The sequence below is a fragment of the Pistacia vera genome, unplaced genomic scaffold, assembly GCF_008641045.1.
Source record: "Pistacia vera cultivar Batoury unplaced genomic scaffold, PisVer_v2 Contig702, whole genome shotgun sequence".
Lineage (NCBI taxonomy): Eukaryota > Viridiplantae > Streptophyta > Magnoliopsida > Sapindales > Anacardiaceae > Pistacia > Pistacia vera.
In genome coordinates this window covers 91,952-118,695 of record NW_022196560.1, presented here as the reverse complement: position 1 = coordinate 118,695, position 26,744 = coordinate 91,952, and the positions used below count along the sequence as shown (strand labels likewise).

General features: G+C 35.3%; 1 protein-coding gene across 1 annotated transcript; it reads right to left on the bottom strand.

Moving 5' to 3' along the window:
* Positions 1-24,728: 24,728 nt before the first annotated feature.
* On the bottom strand, positions 24,729-25,929 carry LOC116114196 (1-aminocyclopropane-1-carboxylate oxidase 2-like). Its single transcript, XM_031400351.1, has 4 exons — positions 25,828-25,929; positions 25,526-25,753; positions 25,317-25,395; positions 24,729-25,030 (listed from the first exon to the last, which is right to left on the bottom strand). The coding sequence occupies exons 1-4, from the start codon at positions 25,927-25,929 to the stop codon at positions 24,729-24,731; spliced, it is 711 nt and encodes a 236-aa protein (XP_031256211.1).
* Between the last annotated feature and the right edge of the window lie 815 nt (positions 25,930-26,744).

Sequence of the window (26,744 nt, the reverse complement as noted above, 5' to 3'; positions counted from 1 at the left end):
CATATGGTGGCCATTCTAGAAACGTCGTAGCCCCTATTATTCTGACCAAGGACACAAATAATACAATGGCTATCACAGTGTTGAACACCCTGTCGAAAGGCAGTGACTGATCTCACTTGTCAAGTTTTGTTTGTCGACAACCTGGTGTAACGCATGGGTACTTACTAGAGGCAGTTCACTGGACAGACCCACCAAGTCCATATGGATGGTAACCCTAGTGTCTATGAAATAAATCCTCTAACGGATGGTGGTGCATGTGATCCTTAGACTTGGATCACCGGAGCACCTTGTGCCACCAATTGGTGTAGTTTGACACTAGCCCAACGTAGTTCTATTCAGAGCTATCAATACGGTAGTGATTGGCTACATTGAGAAGTGTATCGAGACTATGGTGGATCGACAAAGGATTCATCACTCCTGGGTACGGGAGAAGTTATCTCACTGGGTAATTTAGTAAATGCAATGACTAAATCGGTGGCCACAGTGGATTGAGTTGATGTTCAATCCAATTTAATTTCCTGTCATTGATCCAGTAACTGAATACAAACATGTCGAGGATATCTACGGTTGACATTATTTTGTACCTCAGTCTCGATGAGATAACAATTGATGAAGGATTTGATTGCACGGTAACCAAACCGTTTACTTTGCGGTTTTGTTGTATCGAATCTATTGGTGGTCATGTATCCTTGTTAGGGCCAATCTTGGTCTATGTGTAGTGGATGTTAATTGTTGTTAATCGCGATACTACACACTGCCAATATGATGAGGACCTACAGGTTACATACTTAAAGATAATTAAGAATCATTTGTGAGAAAGGTAATTTCGTCTTTTAGGACGAAAGGTATTTTGGTAATTTTACAGTGCAATTAAATTTGATGAGGTTGTTGACTATATTAATTTTAATATTAAAATTAAATTAGTGAGATTATATTTATATATATCTCTGTATATTTTAAATGAATTATTATTATTAATTTAATATTAATATATTATTATATATTTTGATTTTAATTTAATAATAATTAGTTAATTAAATACCATAAAGGGTGTGTTTGGTTGCAAGGGTAACTAGGGTTGGAGCCCATGGCTATTCCTAATGTGAATAGGGTTTTAATTGTTGCACTATATAAGTGCAACTTAAAATTAAAACATGAAAGAATGATTCATTCAATTAAAACCCTAGCCACCATATCTCTCTCTCTCTCAGAAGAAACTTTTTCTTGTTCTTCTTTCTTGATTCTAAAGCCATTGATTGTTCTAGCAATATCAAAGGTTTGTGATTATCTTCATGTGGACTTCCGTGAGTGCGAACCTACTTCGGATCGATTGACAAAAAATCACGTGAACAGTAGACGATGACAATAGATGTGCACAGACGTAAACAGTAACAATGAACAGTTCGAACAATAATTGTGAACAGTGCCCATACACAATAACCATGAACAGTATCGTGTTCGAAATCAGAGATATTCAAAAGAGCCTCCAAACGTACATAAATATTCTAATCCTTGAATGGATTTACTTTATGCAGATTTTGTTTATAAACATGTAAACATTATATCTATACTCGGATCTTGGCAAAGAAAGATAATTGATTTATCGTTTGAATTTTTGTTTTCCGCTGCGTATGGTATATCAATTACTTACAGACATGGTTGGTGACATTGATAACCGCAAGGTACCACGGGTTATGTTTTTACATAGATGGTACAACGGTCAGTTAGGTTTCAAAGTTACAGAAGATTGTTGTTCTTTCTACTATAGAGGTAGAGTATGTTGCTAGATAGAAGTTAGTGCCGAGCTAATATGGTTACAACGTCCTAGAAGAATTGGGTTAGAATTATGAGAGAAACACTTTGTATTGTGACCGCAAAGTGTAATTCACCTGGCAAAGAACCCAGTCTCCCATGCTAGGACAAAACATATAAAAGTTCGTTACCATTTCATACGCTCAGTTTTGGAAGAAGAGTTATACTCTCGAGAAGATTGAAGGGAGTAAAAATCCAACTATATGTTTACAAGGGGTTACCATTGAGAACTAAGTTGTGTACAACTTCAGTTGGACTTCTCGCTAAAGAAAGAGAAGTTGACGCCGCTACTGATGGAAGTGAAGAATGAAGACGTGTTATTAGTCTTCAAGTGGAGATTGTTGAGATTGTGAGTCAAATTCAATCCAAATTAGTTGGATTAGGACATGGGTTTTCCTTATTTGTGTTTAATTAGAATTGTTTTCTTTTAGGAACACAATTAGGAATATGATTATAATTGTATTAGGAATTAAAATATAATTTTATTAGGATATGAATTTGAGTCCTATTAGGAATATGTCTCTGAATTACTTATAAAGGGGTAAAGTCCTAAAGTTAGAAATCAACAAATTGAATAGAAGGCAAAGTCACAATTAGAGAGTGAGAGCCACCAAATAGGGTTTAGTGAGTGAGTCAATTTGTGAGGCTTGAGAATTCTTGTAATTTTTCTTCTTATTCATAGTGAATTCTGCGGCGACAAAGTGGACGTAGCTCTCATACGAGAGTGAACCACTATAAATCTTGTGTTTATGCATGTGGTTATTTGTTTATCCTTTGTTCGCATTATTTTTTTGTTTCAGGATTTAGATTTGCTAGTATTCAATTAAATCCCCCAACAGTATATTAAAGTTGTGTTTTCCAATGTACAGAGCTCTCTATTTATAACATTACAATAAATTCTAGAATCATGCTAATAATTTATGCTAATGGCTAAATAAGCTTTGCTTGATTCATAAATCAAGCATAGCCTTTTTCGAATTTAGTGTTACCTATAAGGCTTGTTATGGTAAAACTACCTGATCCTTACATTTTGGTGGAAGCTTCCTTTGTAAGACCACTGACACATTCTTTCCTACCTTACACCCTCATTTCCCTGAGCTTCCGTTTGTTGGTATACAATTCCTGGAGAAGTTTCGCATAGCGTGTTACTTGTTTAATGGCGTCCAATAGCGGTATGTTGACTTGTACTTTCTGCAAGGTATCAAAGATTTCTTGTTTGTGCTCCTCCTTCAATTTTGCAAACTGCTAGGAAAAGGTAAAGGAGTTCATAAGTATGAAATGGAACCTTAGATTGTACCTTAAGTGGTTTGTTTTGCTTCTTTGAAGTTGGGCGCCCTATCTCCCTCGTTATTGGACTTGCTTGCTCCATCTTGAATCAGCTCATCCTTAGTCTCTTCATTATGGTTTCTTGTGAGCTTCTTCAAGTTGTTTCCTACTTCTCAATGATATAGCACTAGCATTCTCCCTAGGGTTGACCACGGTTTGAGAAGGAAGTTTACCGAATCCTTATGCCTCTAGTCTTCCAACAGTAGTGGCTAATTGACTAACTTGATTCTCAAGGTTCTTGATCTATGTCTGTGTGTCTTGTTGGAACTTGATATCCACTTGTTGGAATTGGAGAGTCTTGGCGGCTAAAGAATTCATTAATTCTTCTAGAGATTTTCCTTGAGGTAGGTGAGCATTTTGTGGCCTCACTTGATAAGGTGGTTGTGCTTTTGGATAAGGAAAACCCAGTGGATTAGTAGAGGCAGTAGCTTGATGGTTTCCCGAATAGCTAAGGTTGGTTTGATCCCTTCATCCTAGATTATAGGTGTTAGAGAATGGGTCATACCTCTACCTTTATTGTCCTTGAAATCCTCCCAAAGCGTTTGCTTGCTCCACATTAGGATCTTGAAAAGTATAACACATGTCAGTAGGATGACTAATGTGAGAGCAAATTCCACATGTTTTAACTTGTCCTACTGCCATTTGTTGCACAAGTACAATTAAGGTGCTCAATTGCTGCTCAATATTAGTAGAAGTGCTCACTTCATTGACCTGCTTCAGTGGTGAATCAGATCAAGAACCAAATTGAGCATTTGCAACCATAGTTGCAATCAAATTTCTTGCATTCAAATGTGTTTTATCAACCAAAGCTCTACCACTTGCTACATCGATCATACTTCTTTCCATAGACATCAATCCCTCATAAAAGTATTGGAGTAAGAGCTGCTCACTTATTTGATGATGAGGGCAGCTAGCACAAAGTTTCTGGAACCGCTCTGAATACTCATACAAGTTTTTCCCATTGTATTGTCGAATACCATAAATCTCCTTCCAGATGAGAGTAGCTATAGAAGCTAGAAAATATTTCCCCAAAAAGAGTCTTTTGATGCCATTCCAACTGTCAATGGTCTCGGATGGTGGATAGTACAACCATTCTTTAGCGTTGTCTGCTAAAGAGAATGGAAATGCCCTAAGCTTAACTTGCTCCTCAACAGTGCCATCTGGTTTCATGCTAGAACACACCACATGAAATTCCTTAAGATGTTTATTCGGATCCTCTCCAGCTAGACCTCGGAAAGTAGTTAAAAGATAAATCATGTCTGACTTTAATTCAATAGCTTCACCTGTTTCATTGTATCAGATGCACAAGGGTTGTCAGTCCAAAGCTGGTGTAACCATCTCCTTAAGAGTTCGAATTTGATTATTCCTGATCATCTTCTCGTGATTGGAATAATCCAAATCGTTTGAAGAACCGCTTGGGGATGGAAGATTGGTATTGATCGCTTGATTGACCGTTTCCTTACAAATTGTTGAGAATGGGTGATAGGTGGAATCGGTACAAAGTAGGGATTTGGTCTCAAATTGTAACGAGAGCTCGGTCACCACGACACCTGAAAAACAAACAACTTAAGCTTAAAAAAAAAAATAATAAATAACAAAAGGTAAATAAAAAGTCAATTAAAGAAAAATCCCCAGTGACACGATGGCAAAATTGATGCATGCAAAATCAACAATCAATTTAAACCTTACTTAAATTCTCTTAAAATATCATTTGTTAGCATAGAACAAGTAAGGGTCTTTTCCGTAGAAGATTTTGCAAACTAACTATTGATTTACTAAGTAGGGGGTTCTTTGATTGATAGTGCAGAAAATAAAAACAATTAATTAAAAGCAAACAAATTAAATTCAAGGTTGAAAGAATATGAGAATATCGGGATTGAATGATCATTCACCACCACTAAACATGAATTGCAAATTAACAAAAGCACTTCCTAACTTTCTACCTTTTTTATTATAACAACTCAAAAAATATCACAAGCTCGATAAATTCAATTTCTCCTTACTGTGTCATTGGATTAAACAAGCTCTTAACCCAGTTCTCTATCTACCAAACAACCTAGAATATGTTCTCTAGATTTAATTTAATAAAAGCATTAAAAGACGAGAAACATCTTGAAACTCATAAGCTTGGGTTAGTTATCTTGAGTGTTTATTTCCATTGCAAGTAATTTACTGCTAGCTATCTAGATTAATTAAGCATTACGAACTTAATAATCCAAATTGGTAACATATATATTAACTCAATCATTCAATTGGGCACTTAAATAATTAAGAGAATCAACTAAGGCATTAATAACATATAATAAAACACATAATCAAAAGACGTAGTAAGAAAGGAAATTGTAGATTCTATTAATTATCACAAAACATGTCTAGGGCTTTGAAATCACCCCCATCACAAGAAAATTAGTTATCCATAGAAAATAATAAATCCATAATAGTATTCATGATAACAAATAATAGATGGGAGTAGAAAAGCTTAGGAACTTGGGTTGATCAATGGTGTTGCTGCATAATTCTTCTTAATTGCTTCCCTCCTCTCTCTATTATTTTGTCTCCTCTTTTGTACGTCCATTCCTCTATCTAAATCTCGCTGAAGACATCTATTTAGAGTGCTAGGGTTCTAAGGGTACTTTTGGAACAATACTTCTTGAATTAAACTAGGAAAATTCGGATAAAACTTATTAGAAAACACCTACAACTCGGACTCCTCTACACAGGCCACGACATTCCTTTTTCTATGTCGCACGTCCTTTTTCGTCTCTAATGCAAACCCAAGGCATCACCACTGCGATAGAAGATTTTGAATGTCGTAACGTGTAAAGATGTCCACAATCAAGCATGATAACTTTCGAACCTGGAAAAATCGTGAACATATGAATTGTATCCCTTTGAGTCAGCTTTACAACACTTTATGAATCATCTAGATCTGAGGTCTACATGTCAAGTTATTGTAAAAATACTGAAGCATATTCCAAAACTCACGATTTGCACTCAAATCTTCTTGTTTTATTCAAAACCACAATTTCCTCTTTTCAACTCCGATTCACGAACAATTTATAAAACAATTTCATCGCTGACATTATTCTTCATCCATATTGTTAATATCTGAAGCTCAAAACGCAACGTTTCTGCAGAATTTTATTTAGCAAAACGCTGCAGTTTCACTTATGATTAAGAGCAGATCTCAGCTGTTGAAATCAATCAGATCCAAGGGCCAGAATTAGCACATAAGGTTAGACTATAAAACGTGAGAGTTTTTTACACAGAACTGATTTTTCTGCTGCTCCTTCTCTTGCGCGACAGATCTGATTTTTGCCCCTTTGTTTTTAGAGTTTGTTTCAATCTTGTTTTGAGTTGTAAATCTGTGTAATCCTGGGTGAGGGCAGGTTGTTCCTTCAGGTTTAGAGAGACTGGGTCAGGTCATCTCTAGGGATTTTTTGTCAGGTTTGTGTGAGTGAGTTCTTGATTGATCTTTGGCTAAATCAGTGAGAGTTTTTCCTATAATCTGTAATAATGATTATTCCTAGTGCAGTGAGCCCCAAAAATTCCTGGAGCTCAACGTGGATGTAATCTTTCCTTTTTGTGGAAAGGTGAACCACGGTATATTTGGTGTTCTTGAGTTGGTTGATTGTTGATTTTGTAGTGTGTGTGTTATCTGTGTTATTTGTGCATGTGATTAGGTGAGAATTGATTATGGATTTACATAACACAAATATTATATTTAAGCACCTATGACTTGAAAATACACCTAATATACCCGTGATTCTGAAAAACACATTTATAAAACAAATAAGTCAAATCATACTAATTAAACCTAATTTTTCACAAATGATTCACTAAGAATAAGTGTATTTTCAAGCACTTATCACTACATGTTTGCTACTTATTGCTAATAGATTATAGCAACCAACTTTGACCCAAACATGCTTTCGTTCTTCCACTATTACAAAAGCTCATCCAAACTTTGCATTTTACCATCCTACAAACACTATAATGAGCCACCAAACATTACAGTCATATCATTGTTTTCACAAAAATATCCTTACATAATATTCCCTCTAAAACTAGTGGAGAAGCATCTAATATCATTAACTATTTAAACCCTTATGCCAATATTGATAGACTAGCCCATCTAATTTTAATCCAAACTTTATTTACAATTGATGCCAAATCCGAGAATGATTAACAACTCATTAACTTTACACTATTTCTTATACCAATTTCTATCATTTAGATTAAACAAGTGTTGATGACTAATATTATTTTAGATGCACTCTTTGTATATGATGAAACACATGCTGTGGTCTATATTAGGAGACGTAGGAGGGGACAATAAGGGATTACTGGTAATGCAGTAAAAAGAGTGTCAAGCAAGTGAGTGTGGACAGATGACAGCATAAGGGTGGCTAGTGGGTGAATTATGTTATAGAGTATGGGACTGAATTGCATAAAAGGGGAGAGAGAGAATTAAGGAGGATATTCTGAAAAGTGGAAAAGTGTCATTTGGGAGGTAGCTGGCCCTCGAAGTTCAACAAGCTATGTTTTCCTTAATATTTTCATTTTATCTTCTCCGTTTTGCTTTCTAATTTTCTGTTGAATCAAAGTTGTGTTGATTGGATTGTTACTTGAAATCAATATCAATATCATCGTATTTTATTCATCTTCTTCTAATTGTGTGAGATTATTGTTGTGTTTACTGAATTGGTTTTGGGTAGATAAATATTATGATTGATTAATTGTGGGATTTGAGCTTGGTATCTATCAATTGGTATCAGATTATGGTTGTTTGGGTTATGGTTGGGATAAGAACGAAATCAAGGATGGATGCACTACAAGAAAAAGTACTTTTTGCAACCATTTCTTTTGCAACTAGGCAAAAATATTGCAAATACCTCACATTTTGCATCTAAATTGCAATCGGGCTGGCGAAAGGTGAATAAAATTATGGGGCCCATTTATTCCGGGCTTGGGTTGATTTGTTGCCCAAAAAATAATGTTAGAGACTAATTTTTCTGGTGGCCAATTCTTAGGGGGTAATTTTTTCCCAGAAAACAGCACAATTGGTGTCTACATTAATAGATTTTGCAACTAAATTTTTGTTCACAAGAAACAATTTTTTGCAACTACACCATAGTTGCTAAATTAGACGCAAATATTTAGGGTTTAATTTGTAGCTATTTGATTAGTTACAAAATAACACAATTATCGAAATATCTTAGGGTGCGTTTGGTTTATTATTTTGGATAGGATTTTGGGAATAATATTGGGTAGTTGAATATGAGAGTATTACAAGGTAAAATTTAAAAATTTATGAAAAAGCCCCTAGGTTTGCTAATTTAATTAAACACCCTAATATATAAAATGACAAAAGCACCCCTACCACCTGCAGTGCTAGATTCTGGCCACCACCGTCGGAATCTGGCTGGAAAGTCGCTTTACGACACAGACCGGTCGGATCTGTGTCGTAACGCGTCGTTATGGCCTGTTCCAGCCAGATCCGCCAGATTTACGTCCTGCTGTGGCCGCGACGACCGGAAAAGGCCAAAACGACGACCATCTTGACCATCGTTGACGGCCATATCGATGAACTTCCAGCCATTTCTGGTCGGTAGGTAGGCCGTTGTATAGATTCCGGCTACCACCGATGGTGGTTGCTGGAATCTGGCAGGTATGGGTCACAGGGGTGTTTTTGCTAATTTTTAAACTTTGTTTTAGGGGGTATTTAATGAAATTAAATACTTTATGGGGTCTAAAAGTAATTAAAAAAATAGGCTAATATTTCTGGAATAATGTGCCAAACATTATTTGAAAAATTAGATCCAAAACATGGATAATAATAATGAACCAAACACGGCCTTAGCTTTTATCTAGAATTACAAGGGCGCCAAGGTATATTTAGCAACAAAATAATTTTGTGCTTATTATAAATAGTCGCACAAAAATCATTTATAGCAACTAAATTGTATTTAGTCGCCAAAATGAATGGAATATTTTAGGCGCCCAGTGTACTCAGTTAAATGGAGGAAAATCATTATTTTATGACTAAAATGAATTTTGAATGACTAATTCGTTAGTTGTAAATGATCATTTTTGGGCAACTAAAGGGGTGTTTGTCTAAGCTTATAAGCTGGTCAAACTTACTTATAAGCTCTAAGATTAAACTGACCTATTTGTTTATAATTTTTTTGAGCTTATAAGTTGAGCTTATAAGCCCAAAAAAATAAGTTGGGGGGAAGGTACTCTATTTTTTTTGGCTTATAAGCACTTTGCTTATAAGCTAGTTTGACCAAGTATATTACCACATTATCCTTGTTTAATTTTAAAATTTCATAGTATGCCCTTGTTTAATGTAGTACCTTTTTTAGTAATTTTATAATAAAATATACTTATAAGCTACATTTTACCAAACACGTCAATTACTTATCAATCACTTATAAGTACTTTAACCAAACACGTAATTGCTTAAAATTTCAAATGCTTATAAGTTAATTTTAGCTTATAAGCAATTGTTGTTTATAAGCTAATTTTCATAAGCTCAAACAAACACCCCCTAAGTGTTTAGTTGCGAAATATAGTGAAAACTATGTAACCAAATTTTGGGCTGCACATGTTCCCATTTTAAATAAATTGGAAGGCTACATTTCAATATGGCATAATTGTAATTTCACGTACAAGAACAAAAATATGCTTATGGCGTAAAGTCCATGGTTGTCAAATCGTGTATCATATCATGTATCGAAAATCTAATTTTTCGAATCGTGTATTGTGTATTGTATCGTATATCGAAAACCTAATTTTTCGAATTGTGTATCGTATCGTATGTCTTTTTCAAAAAAATTAATAAAATAATATAATTTTTCTAAAAATTAATATCATCCCCGTGATTAATTAACAAATTTTGTGGTATTATTGACTTTAAATTATGGTATTACACAATCAAAATTAATCACAAAATTAAGAATTTATATTATTTCCTCTCAATCATTTGTATCATTTCCAAGATCAATGTCAATATCTATAACTCCACTGGTGTTATTATTATCATACAAAATGGGCAACATATCTTTATTTTCACTTTCTCCATGCAAAATGGGTAAATTTGCGTAGGTTTTAGTGAACCAGGTTGGATGTCCCGGATTCGACCTGAAATTTTTTTTGGACCTTTGGCCCAAATTAATAAAGCCGTATCGATTTATATCGATATTTTTAAGGATACAAACGGATACGTATCGTATTGTAGGATACATATCAACGTATCGAAAGGTTTAAGATACACTCTCTGATATGTATCGTTGACGACCCGTATCGAATTGTATCGTAGGATATGTATCGTGTATCGTAGGATACTAACAACTATGCCGTAAACATCAAACACTCTCACAGAAACTTACCCAAAAACAACGAGCCCTAAACCTTTTCTACACTCTCACATTATCTCCCATTCATATTCATCGATTTCTCCAACTAAGGTTCGCATTTTAATTCACCTTCTTGTTCTTTAGATCTTCGATTTTATCTTCTATACATCTATTTCTGTGTATCTTCTGGGTTTTTTTATAAACTGTTTTGTGGGTTTGTTCTTTCGATCTCTTTTTTATTTGGGTTTTGATTTGAGTGTGATTCAACTCTTTCAAAGGTAAGCTTTAATGGGTTTTCTTTGTTTCATGACTCTTTTTTAAAATAATTGTTGTATTTTTAATATGTTTTGCTAATTATGTTAAATTTGGTTGGGTTTTGCCTGATTTAGTGGCTGTTTTGGGCGGTTAATCTTATGTCATTGGTGTAGTGTATTGTATATAGCTTTGTGTAGGAGATGGGCTATGTTTTGGCAATTTGGGATTTGATATGAAATGTTATTGCTTTCGAATGCTGTTCGTGCTTGTGGTGGGATTATTTGATTGATTTTGCACTAACATTCCAACCTCTGTTGGTTTCGGATGAATTTTATATGTGATTGAAAATGAAGTAATATCTACCTAGTTCTTTCTATTTGGTCTCAATAATAGCCATAATAATATTTGAGTTTGTTGAAGCCGTCTAATTTGCTGAAACATAACATTATTGCATTTGCACATGCCTTCAAATACTACCACCAAATGAACTGAGATAGAGATACTCCCTCCTCCAAAGCAGCTTGTTTTTATTATTATCATCCCCCATATCATTATCTATATTATCTTTTAGTGGATTCAACCTATGCCTATATATCCGCTCTATTTCTTAATGTCAATGCCTCATGGAGAAGTAAGATATATACATAAATGCCATAATAATATTTGAGTTTGCATGGAATATTATCGAGGTTTCTTTTCGCTTAACCAGCATATAATGAGTGATTCTTATATGGGCAAATTTGGTGGCTGTTACATTCATTTTGGATACGAAGAACCATAGTGATTGTTTCTTGATACATCTGATTGTCTTTCTTAGGTATGACGGTTTTCACCCATTGAAATTAATGCATTCCTTACATTTAATTGCTATAGTCTTACAATATATTTGTGATACTCGAATTATGTTTTGTTTGCCAACCTGGGAGGTCACAATGGATAGAAGATGGATTTGGTTGTCTAATAGGTTGTGCGATGAATATGTTCTAGGAATTGACTCTTTCATAGACATTGCGAAACTGCACTTGGACAGTGAGGGTAGGACCTGCTACCCATGTAGGAATTGTTTGAATACAAGATCAAATGATATATTCACCATTCAGCTACATTTGTATGACATGGGTTTTCTAGAAGTTACGATGTATGGACTTTTCATGGGGAACAAAGGAATGTAGGATCCATATTTGATGACGTGTCTGATGATGAAGTGGACAATGAAGTTGAAGATGATGATGAAATCATAGAAATGCTAATATGTACCATAATCGTTTGAAAAATATACAAAACAATTTCTAATATGTACTAGGTTATTTCATTTATTTGGAACGGATGTTATTGTGTAGATGAACACCTGGCATGTTGAAGGGTGCAATGATACAACTAAGCAACTATATTCCTTATCTTGTGCTCCTGATTTTCGCATTAATTCTTTTAACAACTGTTTTGTAAATGGAGTGTGTTTCCATAACAATGATCAATCACTTTGTTGAGTCACTCAAAATAGTGGAGTGATGGTTCCGGGGGAGCATTATGGTAGGCCAATTGAGTTTTATGGTGTATTAAGTTGTGTGTTAAAGTTGAATTATGTTAATGGGTTTCGAGCTATATTATTCAAGTGTAGCTGGTTTGACACTGGTGTAAGAAAGAGGAGGATACAAAAAGATTATCATCTCACTTGTATAAATGTTGGCAGATTGTGGTATGAAAATGACCCTTTTATACTTGCAATTCAAGCTCAACAAGTATTTTATTTTGATGATTACAAATTTGGAACTAACTGGAAAGTGGTACGAAAAGCTACACATAGAAACCTTTGGGATGTACAGGAGATGGAAAACACAATTGAAGAAGAGGAGCTTGTTGTTCCTGTACAAGAAGATGAGCTTGATAGTGCACATTTCAATAGAAATGATGTTGATCCAGATTTGGTTGATGCAACTATTACACATGTCGGAGCGGAAGTAGTGGGAGATGATGTAGATGTTGATGTTGAAGTTGAAGAAGAGGATGAGACATTGATTGATTATTGTACTAATAATGAAGATGAATTAATTAGTGATTCTGATACCAATTTATGATGGTATAATGTGTGCTTATATTTAGCCTTTGCTGATTATATGTTTGCTTAATTCTAGTTAATGATTTGATTTTGTTAGATTGAATGTATATGGTGTGTTAAATTTAACCTGATGTTGTTTATCTTATGCTGATGTTTGCAGATTACGAAGATGGCTCCTGGAACAAAAAGATCCTTAGCTCGAAGGGCAGATGATGTTAACACCATTCAGCCTTCAGATCCGACTCCCGAAATTGTTGCAGACACAAGTAAAAGAATGATTTTTGCTAACTTCATTAGGCACATATAAGTACTTAGATTTCATATCATGTCTCCAATGGTTGCTTGTCATTTGAGAATCCAATTTAGTTGCAAGCATGTCGACAACCGTTGTTTGCTTATCATTTGAGAATCCAATTTAGTTGCAAGCATGTCGACAACCGTTGTGATAACATAGTGTAATATTTATAGAATTCATTCGTCCTTTGTAGGGGATAATATGGCAAAAAAGGTGAGAGGAGAGACTAGAGGAGTCGGATGTGAAAAACTCAAGAAAACAGCCAATGCAAAGTTGCATGTAGACTTCTAAAAAGAAGATGGAGTACCTATAGGAGTGAATTCATCAAAGCTTAGTAGTGAGATAGGGATCCTCGTGAGGAACTACGCCCCCATTAGAGTTCTTACTTGGAAAAAAGTTCCTAACGATGTGGAAAAACAAATGATTGCTCGTATCACGGTAATATCCTTCATCTCTTTATCCGTTCTCTCATACTTCCATATGAAGATTATAGCTAGTACCCTGCAAAGTTTAACGCATGTAATTTAATAATGAATTCAGACCAAGTTTGACATCAATGTCAATGAGCCTCATGTACTTAAATGGCTGAAGCATACAATGTGTAAAAGATTCAACAGCTTCAGGAGTGCTCTGCACAAGAAATTCAAAATATATGCTACTAAGGAGGAAGCTTTACGGCACAAGCCCGAAGAAATTAAAGATCAGGACGATTGGATATATCTCTGTGACCTTTTTTCAAGTGAACATTTTCAGGTACTTAGTTAAACATTGTCATTTATGTTCCTGTGTATTGTATTAAAAAATTTATTGATTATTTGTTAAGCACGGTCAAAAACTTATTCCGAGAGTCGATCGAAGTTGACGTGTAACCACCGCGGTGGTTCAAAGAACTTTATTTAGCACAAAAGGAAAAGGTGTTTACAATTTGTCATTTACACTAAAAAACAACTTTGTCAGTGATTTTACTAATTTTTTTTTTTTTTTTTTTTTGGTTATCAATGACATTATAAATTGTTAAGGCACAGAAACTCGGGGATCTGGTCGGTCCAATATAATTGTTTCACGACACTGGTTGGAGCGCCGAGAAAGGGTGAGTAATGAACAAGCAAGAGAGCTATATGTAAGTTCATCAGGTTTAAATTATCAAATTAATGTTGCATGAGTTGTATAGTTACGATTGTATCTATTATTACTTAATTTCTTGTGGAAGGGACTCCTCATATTTGTCTAGTAAATAATGTTTTGATATAAACATAAATTATATATATGTAGTAAGAAATATAATCATAGCACTCACTAGGCATCATGCATGGATGATTGTTGATATATAGTTCTCTATATAATAGATAAATCATAGACTAATTATGAGGCAATTATATACTCATGTAATATTAAACACATTTTATTGTTAGAAAGCAACTTGACAATGCTAAATAAATGAAAACTTTGTCCGTTTTAGAGTGTTCTCTATATAGCCAAAGAAGAGGAAATAGAACTCAGCTGAATCATGATTAATTTACCTATAAGTTTCATTCATGAGATATTGGTGGATGAGATGCGTATTGGTGGAGATGCATATTGGTCGAGATCTGAAATAAAAAGTGAATCCAATATAGTAGATTGATTTTCTTCTTAATTTCTTAGAAGAAAAGGTTGAGACATTATGCATATAATTCATATAAACTCTGAATATTTATGTAACTATTGTATAAATTTGGCCATGTTAAACCTCAACTATTGAATGCACCACAGAGAATGGATATGAGGTGTTCATGATATGAATTTCTTCAACCTCAATTCATATACTACCTTAAAACAACCACTTTTGACTCAACCTAGGCTAGGTTTTCTTCCAACTCCTTATGACCATTCGGCTATCACACTTCATACACTTTCACAACCATCAAATAACAAAAAAAACAACTCCTTATATCAAACTCTAGGCATTCACAAAGTCATTTATATTCAAATGCACCACAAATGGATTCATACACCATGCAAAACAAAATCCGGAAAATGAGTTAACTTGAAACTAAAGGATAACAACTTACATAAGAGAATGACCAAGGAATCAATCAAGCCTAAAGGAAACTCCACCAGCTTGATAGACACTCCACCACCAAGTTTGGCCGAACTTGGGTAAAGGAAAACAAGAGAAAACACTTTCTCAAGACAAAGCACTATTCATTCAATATTCAAAGTCACTTTACAAAATGATCAAGTGGCCTTTAAATAGGCTTTACAAAAATTAGGGATTTATACCCTGGCAAATATTACATGATGGAAACATTAAAATATATTACATTCAAATTAATAAACAAAAGTCCACCACACATGTCAAAAACAAGCCATAACCATTTAATGATCAAGTGGACAACTTTTCCCTAATTTAAGGACCTTTGTCCTTAACAACAATTTTAGGGTTTTTCCTCCAAAATTTGAATCAAATGACACCCAAAACTTGGGCTTGGGCCAATGAAACTTGCTCCCACTTCTTGTTCACGTTTTTGGTCACAAAATTGGGCTTGAGCCGTGCCTTGGAACCTTAAGACCTCTTGGACAATTTTGTGAACTTCCTTGAGTGTTTGGGATGCTTGGGCCGAATGTTGATCTTCATGTTGTCCTTGAGTCTTCATTAAAATCCCTAGCATTTGTGACGGGCATGATGGGCTAGGATTCTCATCAGTTCATACTATATGCAATCAATAAATGGTGTTAAATGTTATTATATTGTATCTATTGAATCCCAAATTCTTGCTGGACTTATTGCTTATGGTATGAATTGATGGTAGAAGAAAGTGATTAAGATGCAAGAGGAAACCCAAGTGGGGGAAAGTGAAAGATCTGAAGCTGAAATATGTGCGGAAGTACTTCGTAAGCTTCCGGCTTCAGCCAGAATTTTGCATTCTTGGTGACTCAGCAGCAAGATACAACAGATGCAGCAGAGCTAAGGCGCGCAGTTCAACAACAACAAAAAATGATTAAAGATTTGGAGGAGCAGCTCATAATATTTGAAGAACTGAAGGATAAATTCAAATTGCTACAAGAACAACATCAAAAAATGTTTGAGATGATGACTCACATGACTATAGCAGCTGCACATGCACAGGCTGCTACCACTCTAGATCCACTGCCAAATCTCCAACTGATGATGAGTCATCATCATCTACATCAGTTGTGTCTAGAAACCCCAACTGGTAATGTTGGAGATGCAACCATTGATGGTTAGTTTTTTTGTCGTGTGGGCAGTACATATTCTGACATGGGGGTAGGACAAGTTTTTTTTTGGACTTTTTGGGATTGCTTGCACATATATTTAGATGGTGTACATGGGGTGGGCATTTTGTAAGTAGGAGTTATGCACACATGATAGTGTATTTTTGGATTTTTATTGTTCATGTTGCAAAAAAATCCATGTATGGACTATTGAATTTATATGCAATGAAGATAATTATGGTTAATGATCCACATTTTTGTATTGTCTCTTATTTTGTTGATATTCAATGTGCTCACCAGGTGAATTACAAGGAGTAGCAACATTGCTCTTAAATGTAATCCTATTTGCCACTAAAGTTTTAGTGGGAGAAATAATAAACAATCTTGGACTAACCAATTATTACTGACTAAAAAAATTAGTTTCCAAATCTCATATACGATGGGCAACTATACCACTGAGATGCAGAAAAATCCATTTTCTTAACTGGATGATTAGTAGCGAAATCAAAGAAAGCAAATTGGCCAAACACTTTTAGCAACTAAAATTGAGTTGCTTTTACCACTGATAATTTAGTCATTAAATACACTTTTTGCAACTAATTTAATAGTTGTGGAAAGGAAATTACTATATTTCGATTCAACATTCATCGACTAAAATTTTTGGCAATTACCATTGAAGTTTTAGTCACTAAAAGAGGTATTCTGCAATTAAAAATGTAGTTGCGGAACACTTTTATCAAATTATCCTTAAACATTTGATATCTATTTTTTAGGGAATTATTATCTATTTTTTAGTTATTAAAAGCTACATTATGCTATAGTCGCAATGCAATTTTACCAGATTACCTTGTTCATTCGTCGTCTAATTTAGGGGACAATTTTTCAAGGCAATTTAGTAACTATTGATCGCTAAAGACAGTTTTGGCATCTAACCACTTTTAGTCGCGGATACTTTCTAGTACATCCTAGTACATCGATTTTGCAACTAGCTAGTCACTAAAGACTTTTAGACACGGTACACAATCAGCGACTAAATTTGACTATTAGCGTCTACCGAATGTCATTTTTCTTGTAGTGACCCTAGTTAGTAAATACGCGTTTTATACGCGAATTATACAGTCATCCGTATAATTTGCGTATAAAACACGTATTTACGCACTTTTTAAATGACTGCCGAATTATTCGCGAATTATTGGAACATCTGTATAATTCGCGTATAATTCCCGTATAATTCGCGAATTATTGCAAAAGAAAAAAAAACTTGATTGAAACGACGTAGTTTTGGTGGGGGAAGAAGAAATCAGTGGGTAAGGGAAGAGATTATTCACGAACTAACCACCATCTCACACCTCCGGCCTCCCCACTTCCAGCGTAACCCCTCACTGAGTACGGCCCCCAATGATTTACATCCTCGCTATTGAATTTCAGGATTTCTTTCATACTTTTTTCATTTGTTGGTTCTGATTTCGGTGGCTGATGATTCATGATTTTAGTTTAAAGTGTTATTTTGGAAAGGAGGGTAGGCTGGGTGGCCACTGGGGATTCGCTGGAAGGTGGAGGCGCTGGGAAGGAAGGGGTGCATGAGGTGGTTGGGCTTTGCGGAACTGGGAAGGGTTGATGACTGTTTGCTGCTCTGCGGCAGCTGTGTGGCGTGACTTGTGAGACAGTGAGAGTGGTTTGTGGTCATGGTGCTGGTGAAGAATAAGCATTAAGCGGTGGCGTTTTATGTAGAAAAAGATTAATAAATCCTTTTATTGAATTATTTTATTTATTGATTAATCTTTATTTCAGGTTGCATTGTAACACAATTTGTGAGGCAAATTTTAGTTCTTGATTTAATATAATTTAATGGATTAATGGGAAGTTAAAATTGGTTTATTTAATATCAAACTTATCAATTTAAATTAGTAAAGAATGATGGTTAAATATTGTGTTTGAGTTTGAGACTATAATTTGAATATCAGTATATATTGTATATTTGTGTTTTATGGTTAATTAAATACTTTACATTTGAAATTTTATATTAATTTTAACTAGATAATCCATAAAATGTTAAAACTAAGATTGAATTACCGTATTTTTTAAAACGTATTATTGACAAGCACCGTATTAAACCCGTATATACCCGTACCGTATTTCCCCGTATCTGAATTTTATAGCCGAATTTTTATAAACGTATTTTTCATCGTTTGCCATATTAACCCGTTAAATTTCTATACCCTTTTTTTGCCGTACCCGTATTTACTAACTAGGGTAGTGATATCGTTGAAAAAGAAGTGATGAGCTGGGTGTGGATATGGGAACAATTCGACAGTGTATGAAAGAAATTCAGGTGTGGATGAGAAAGCGTGATGAAAGTAGTTGATTAGAGGAATGGAGACTCATCGAGAGTTGTTAATGACCACGAAGAAGAGAATCCAAATGGAGGTGAGAGCTCAGAAAATAAAGTACAAAGTCGGAACGAAATAAGGTGCAAAAAATTAGAGATACTTGTCTTTTTCGGCGATGATCTGTATGGTTGGATCTTTAGGGTGGAGCGATACTTTAGTCTGAATGGGATCGCCAATGAAGGGAAATCGACTGCGGCCACAGTCTGTATAGAGAGGGAAGCCATAAACTAGTACTACTGGATGGAAACCAGAGCTCCGATGACTTCTTGGCCAATGTTCAAGCTCATCGTTATCCAACACTTCAGTGGATCTCAGGAAAGCAAACCATATGAAACACTAATGGCGATGAAACAAATCAATTTCGTGGTCGACTACAAACGCCAATTTGAAGTAGTTGCTGCTTTGTTGATGGAGGAGATATTGAACGCAACTTTTCTTAATGGACTCAAAGTTTGAGATTAGGGCTAAATCATGATTGGCCCAACCCATTTCCCTAATTCAAACTATTGAAATGGCCCAACAGAAAGATTGGATTTGGGTAAGGAAATGGAAGTAATCCAACAGAACCCAAAATATTTAGTCAAAGTGTAACCCAGCCTAATGACTATATGAAATACCTAGGTCTGTCTTAATCCCTGAAATCTTCCCCAAATTTTCAACTAAGTTGACAAAATTCCAAGAGGAAATTTAACTGATACGCCTTCCCAAGTTTCGAATTGAGAATATAATCTTGAAAAGGTTTTTGATTTTTTTTTGGTTAAAAAATCCGACGTGACACACTTAAAGTGTAATTAAAACAGCAAAAATGGTTAAAGTGAAAGGATTTAAACGTTTGTAGGTTAAAGTATAATAAATAGAAGTTGATTTAAAATTTGAAAGGCAAAACACGTTACTCTCCGTTTCTCTTTCTCAAAACACAATTCAAACTCTCTCTCTCTCTCTCTCTCTCTCTCTCTCTCTCTCTCTCTCGTTTTTTCTTCCAATTTTCTGTCATTTCTCAATTTCTTTGCTCTTTGCGTTTTTTCCATTCCTTGCCATTCCCGGCTAAGTTACAATGGTTGAGATCCTTTTTTTTTTTTTTTTTTTTAATAATAACAGAGATTAAAACATCTGATCAAATCATCAAGCAGAAAACCAATTTGGGATGCTATGCAACGAGCATAGTTGTTTCTGAATTCATGCCAATTGCCATGAGGATCAACCGATGGTGGAGCTAAGCTGACCTGAATCTAATTAATAGGAAAGTTAAAAAGAACTCAGATAGATTCATCTGGGTGCTCAGGTCTCACCATTTTTAAGGCAGCTTATAGGCATCACGAGCCATGAAATTTCATGCTTCAGAATCACCCACCATCCATGCGCCAATTGTGAGGAACCAGGTAGCATTTAATCTTTGATTAAGACAATAAATTTTTTTGAACCATCTTAAGACTATGTTTTAACGAATTTGAGCATCTGAAGAAAGTTGTTTATGTCTAAATTTGGAACTACTGAGTACAACAAGAAACGAAGAATCTTCAGGAACCTTTGCAAATGGATGACTTTTGGGAAGAACATAAAGGAAATGTTTTTCATTTTGTTGCATCGTAGAGATGTAGGACTTACCTACCAAGTATCATAAGCTGCATTTAGAAGAAAAAATGGAGTCTTAACACTAGCAATCAGGTGCTGAGGAAAAATACACTGTAAATCAAAGGAAATACACTATGCACGCACAGACCGCCCTGCAATATGCAGGCAAGCCCCGAGCCCCCCTATTCCGTTTTCTTCTACGAAGTCCAGAGCACCCATTTGTGTGTGTGTTTTTAACAGCTGCTGGTGAAAATAATTTTAACACAGACTTTATGGTGAATGATCTTTATAATTTGGTCCCCAATGACTCAGAATACATCCATTTGGAGTAACTTTTTTCCTGAAAAATATATGCAAAAATACATATTTATTCAATTTTTTGGATACTATTAATGTATGAGATCATATGATATGTTAGTGAATATGAAATCAATATACTTCACAATAATCCTTTTCTTCAGTTATCAATGTTTTATGCTTTATTGTTTACTCAATATTTTTTTTTTTTTTTTTTTTTGGCAGGCTCTAGAAGCTGTACAGACGGTGCTGAATATGACCAGTAATAAAAGAATTGATGCTGAATTACTAGAGAGAATTATGCTATAGGTGGTATTGGATTTGGAGGTTTCGGCAGCCAACAAGGATCGGCTTTTGGTGGGGGTGCTGGAGGAAAGGAAAAGGGGGCAGAAAGGGAAAAGACCAGCTGGGTGTTGCCTTTTTTTTTTTAATCACTTTTTTTCGTTATCTTGTAAATTCTGGAATCTTAATGAAATAGCCGTTTTCTCTTGTTACTGTGTTATTGGATTGCTGTTGTTCTTGCTTATGTGCATTATGGGTCTGTTGTTGGGTTATTTGTGCTCTTGGTTGTATGTTGAGTAAGGTTTGGCATGGAAGGGTATGGAATTGATGTTGAGTAAGGTTTGAAGCATGGAAGGTTTGGCAGAAGGGTATGGAATTGCTATTGAGTAAGGTTTGAAGCAACGAAGGGAGAAGAAAGGAAGGCATCTGCAGTAGGGAATTGGTATAACCTCTCTCTCTTTGTATTTGTGTGAATTACTGAATTGGTGCAGCAAGGTTTAAAGCATGAAAGGAACTGTTGTTTGTTGCACTCTACCACGATTAATCAAACCCTTTCATTTGGTTTGAGACACCCTCTTGTTGAAAGTGTTGTAGTTGGAGCTACCAAGTCAAGCCAACTTCAGGAGGTTATAAATGCATGCCAGGTTGAGCTCACAGCTGAAATTATCACAAAAATCAATAGAATCCATTCAAGGTTTCCTAATTCGTGTCCCTAATTTATTTCCTTATACAGGTCTGTACTTATATTGATGAAAAGGACAAGGTAACTCCCTTGGAAGAAGCATAAATAGAACACAATTTCCTTTTTATAGACCTGTTTTATCAGTTGCCAGGCCAATTTTAATGAATCAGAACACAATTTTAATGGTTTTGACGAGTACTTTATGAGATTATCTTTATGAGATTGTTTGGTGATTGAGGATATTTTTGTTTAAAGTTCTGAACAGATGATATTAGGTGGTGATGAGTACTGGATCGCTTAAGCGATCTTGTTTTTTATATGAATTATTTGACATATATTAGTCTTGGTCGCTTAAGCGATGTGTGCCATCGCCTAAGCCATCAAGGGTTATCTGCACTGGATCGCTTAAGCAAACTTATTTTTTATATGGATTATTCGACACAAATTAGCCTTGGTCGCTTAAGCAATGTGAGATATCGCTTAAGTGATCAAGGCTTATCTATGCTGAATCGCTTAAGCGAGAGATGACATCGTTTAAGCAATCGTATACTTGAGGATTATTTAGACACAGATTAGCCTTGGTTGCTTAAGCGATGTGATCTATCACTTAAGCGATCAAGGCTTATCTATGTTAGATCGCTTAAGCGAGAGCTACATCGCTTAAGCGAGAGCTACATCGCTTAAGCGATCATGTACTTGAAGATTATTTAGACAAAAATTAGCCCTGGTCGCTTAAGCGATGTGGTATATCACTTAAGCGATCAAGACTTATCTATGCTAGATCGCTTAAGTGAGAGTTGACATCGCTTAAGCGATCGTGTACTTAAGGATTATTTAAACACAAATTAGTCTTGGTCGCTTAAACAATATGGGCTATCGCTTAAGTGATCAAGGCTTATCTATGCTGGATCTCTTAAGCGAGAGCTGACATAACTTAACCGATCGTGTACTTGAAGATTATTTACACAAATTAGCCTTAATCGCTTAAGTCATGTGGGCTATCGCTTAAGCGATCAAGGCTTATAAATGCTGGATTGCTTAAGCGATCTTGTACTTGAAGATTATTTAAACAAATTAGCTTGGTCGCTTAAGTGATGTGGGTTATTGCTTAAGTGATCAAGGCTTATCTATGCTGGATCGCTTAAGCGAGAACTAACATCGCTTAAGCGATCGGTATTTGAGGATTATTTAGACACAAATTATCCTTAGTCGCTTAAGTGATGTGGGATATCGCTTAAGCGATCAAAGCTTATATATGCTAGATTGCTTAAGTAAGAGCTGCATTGCTTAAGTGATCATGTACTTGAGGATTATTTACACAAATTAGCCATGGTCGCTTAAGCGATGTGGGTCATCGCTTAAGCAATCAAGACTTATATATATTGGATCGCTTAAGCGAGAGTTGCATCGCTTAAGCGATCTTGTTTTTATATGGATTATTTGACAACCCCATATTAAGTAACATTAATGTTAACTTGGGACGTTCACAACATCACAAGATTCGGGTGAAAAGAAGCAAATTAACCCTGATCGCTTAAGCGACATCTGTTATTAACACATATTAAGGCCATTTATGGAGGATTATTTAACAACCTAATTCCATCAACACATATTAAGGTCATTTAAGAAGATTATTACCGTTAATTTAAACCTCGAATGTTCACAACATCAAAATATAACAACTATGATATATGACTAACAACCCTATGATACATGGAGAAATGTCATAGCACACTAGTGTGACACGTTAATAGAAACGTACCTCATTTCACAAATATGGATGGTTATGATTGAATAGACAGCTGGCCCACATTACGGAATATAATTTCTCACTCAAACGTTCACAATATCAAAAGATTGAGGAGAAAAGAAGCAAATTGGCCTTGATCACTTAAGCGACGTAGGCTATCGCTTAAGCGATCATGGCTTATCTATCTTGGATCGCTTAAGCAAGAGTTGACATTGCTTAAGCGACCAAGGCTAATTTTCTTTGTACTTGACTATTCCTTCTCAAATTCAAGATCACTTAAGTGATGCAGCTCTCGCTTAAGTGATCCAGTATATATAAGCCTTGATTGCTTAAGCAATAATCCAATCGCTTAAGCGACCAAAGCTAATTTGTGTAAATAATCCTCAAGTACATGATCGCTTAAGCGATGCAACTCTCACTTAAGTGATCCAGCATATATAAGCCTTGATCGCTTAAGCGATAGCCCACATCGCTTAAGCGACCAAAGCTAATTTTTGTCTAAATAATCCTCAAGTACGCGATCGCTTAAGCGATGTCAGCTCTCGCTTAAGCGATCCAGTATAAATAAGCCTTGATCACTTAAGCGATAGCCTACATGGCTTAAGCGACCAAGTTAATTTGTGTAAATAATTCTCAAGTACACGATCGCTTAAGCGATGCAGCTCTCGCTTAAGCAATCCAGCATATATAAGCCTTGATCGCTTAAGCAATATCCCATAACGCTTAAGCGACTAAGGCTAATTTGTGTCTAAATAATCCTCAAGTACATGATCGCTTAAGCGATGTCAACTCTCACTTAAGCGATCCAGCATAGATAAGCCTTGATCGCTTAAGAGATATCCCACATCGCTTAAGCGACCAAGGCTAATTTGTGTCTAAATATTCCTCAAGTACACGATCGCTTAAGCGATGTCAGCTCTCGCTTAAGTGATCCAGCATAGATAAGCCTTGATCGCTTAAGCAATATCCCACATCGCTTAAGCGACCAAGGCTAATTTGATAATCTCATAAAGTACTTATCAAAACTATTAAAATTGTTTTCTAATTCACTAATAAGTGTTCAACAAATTAAGAGAAAAACTAATAAAACAGCAGCCTAAAAATCTGTCAACCAAGATCCTCACTCACCAAACAATCAATTAAGAGAAAAATTAACGAAATTATATTGATTAACAGGAAGCAAATGTAATAAAGAAATCTGGAAAATGATAGTTCAAGCAGTTCTAGCATTTCCCAAAATAACAACCTACCAAAACATGCATTTTGTCTCAACTAAATACACTTTCAGTCCCTACTGTAAAGATTCCATGGATCTTGCCAATCCTTTCTAACTAAATACACTCTCTGCTACTTAAAAAACACAACCAAATCTATTCCATGCTTTTGTATCTCCACTAGCTTCAGATGCCTTCCCTTCTTCCTCCCTTCGTTGCTTCAAAGTTGTTGAACCATTAATAGACAAATTGTCAAGTCTAAGAGAAATCTGACTATTTCAATGTTGTCTTCACAAACTGCAACATGGAGAGCAGTGGAGCCATTATTCCTAGGTTCCGTGACAACCCCTCCATGGCGAACAATTTCTTCAAGTAATTCTAAGTCGTTTTGCTCTGCGGCAATACATGCAAAGTGACCCATATCTCCAGAATTAAGGTTTGCACCATTATCCATAAGAAGTTTGATCACATGTTCATGACCACTCAGCATTGCATCCCATAATGGTACATTCCCATCCGAGTCTGCCATATGTGAAAATTAAATTTAAATCACTTTTGAAATATTTGCAGGACTAATTACACTTAGCAGATGCATGAAGACAAGTTTAAATGCTCGATCCCAAAATATTCTAGGTTGAATATTATATTAAGTAATCATTTACTTGAACCATAAACGAAAGGGGAAATTTATCTAAAGTGAAGTGGGAAGAATATGGCAACAACTCAACAACACATGACACCTAAAAATATGGGTCCATAAAAAAGAATTACAATGTGGCAGGATCAGGTGCATATTTAAGTAGTATACAGTTGACTAGAGAAGCCTCATAGAAAAAGTTGAAATAGCATATCAGATAGAGTGACCTCATGACAAGGACAAGAACACACTGCAAAGAGTTTTTAAGTCAACAAACATGAAACAAATCGAAGATCCTAGCTCAATAAATTTATTGATATTATTTTGAACTAGATATATAAGTTGAAAGTGTAATTCTAGCTTGATAGATTCATAGTGACTAACCGAAGATCCTTAGATAGATTTGTAATTTTATTGATGTTAGATTTTGGATGATGCCAAATAAAAAAGTTGCTTTCCCAGTCCGTATCATTTAAATTATCTTTGCTATTCAACCTTTTAGCCATCTCTGACTCATAGAAGCTTTCCTTCGAGTTATCTTCATAGTGTGAGTTCACCAGCTTCTTCACCTTTTCCATCAACTTCTTGTCTATTCCATGGTTCTCAACCTGCAAAAAGCATTTTGGTATTAGAATGAAATGTTGATCAAATATTCAAATAAAGAAAACCCCATCTTTTTTACCTGAAAGAAGCCCCATTTCTCACAAGATTGATGCAGAAGTGCCATTGTTCTGTCCCTCTTCTCACCTTCGAGATCACTAAAATCTATCACAGGGATCTCCATTTTTAGATTTGATCAAACACAACCCAAGAACCTAAACCACTAAATCAAAATCATAACCCAAACACAATCTATTAAATCTTTGTAAATAGAAATATAAAATACAATGAGTAGATACACATACCTGGATGAAATGTCAGGAGGAGGAGGAGGAGGAGGCAGATCTTCGACGGAGAAGATGTTAATGGCTGAGGAAGAAGAAGATGTAAAGGATAAGGAGGAGGGGCTTTGGTTTTGCTAAGAACAAATAGCAACAGGGGGGCTATTTCAACGGTAATGGCGAGAGGGCGGGGAGCAATATCTTTGATTAGGGTTTGTGTTAAAATGCAACAATTTTAGGTTATTGGGGACAAAGTATAATTTTTGAAAGATTACTCAATGTCTTCATTAATCCTAATTAAACCATGATTACTGTTTAATTGTTATTAATTAGTCTTAATAAAAAAAATAAGGTCATTGAGTAAAGATTGAAAAACTACATGGCCTTTTAATTAAATTCAAAGCCAATATGGCCTTTTAATCATTTGCCCCTAAAATTCAAAAGGAACTCTCCAGAGTTCATCACATAGCTTCACACCACCATGGGAACAATCAGTCACTTCATTCCGCTCCATCGATCAGCCAGGTTTTCTAAGAAGAGAGTTTCTTTTCCATAAGATGACTGAAGTTGAGATCCAACATAAGAAAGAAAGGGGATTGCGTTTCAAATGCGATAAAAAGTATCACCCATGCCATAAATATGGTGACAAACAAATCCAAATTCTTCTAATTGACGAAGAGAAGGATGATCCCAGTCTTGTGGAGGGAGATAATATCAT

Bases quoted from the DNA above. Each gene is read 5' to 3' on its own strand.
- LOC116114196 (XM_031400351.1), bottom strand. From the start codon at position 25,929: ATGGAGATCCCTGTGATAGATTTTAGTGATCTCGAAGGTGAGAAGAGG. The intron at 25,754-25,827 runs GTAAAAAAGATG...TGCTTTTTGCAG, and splicing joins AGAAATGGGGCTTCTTTCAG to GTTGAGAACCATGGAATAGA. The intron at 25,396-25,525 runs GTCACTATGAAT...AACTCTTTGCAG, and splicing joins TATCTAAGGATCTTCGGTTA to TGTGTTCTTGTCCTTGTCAT.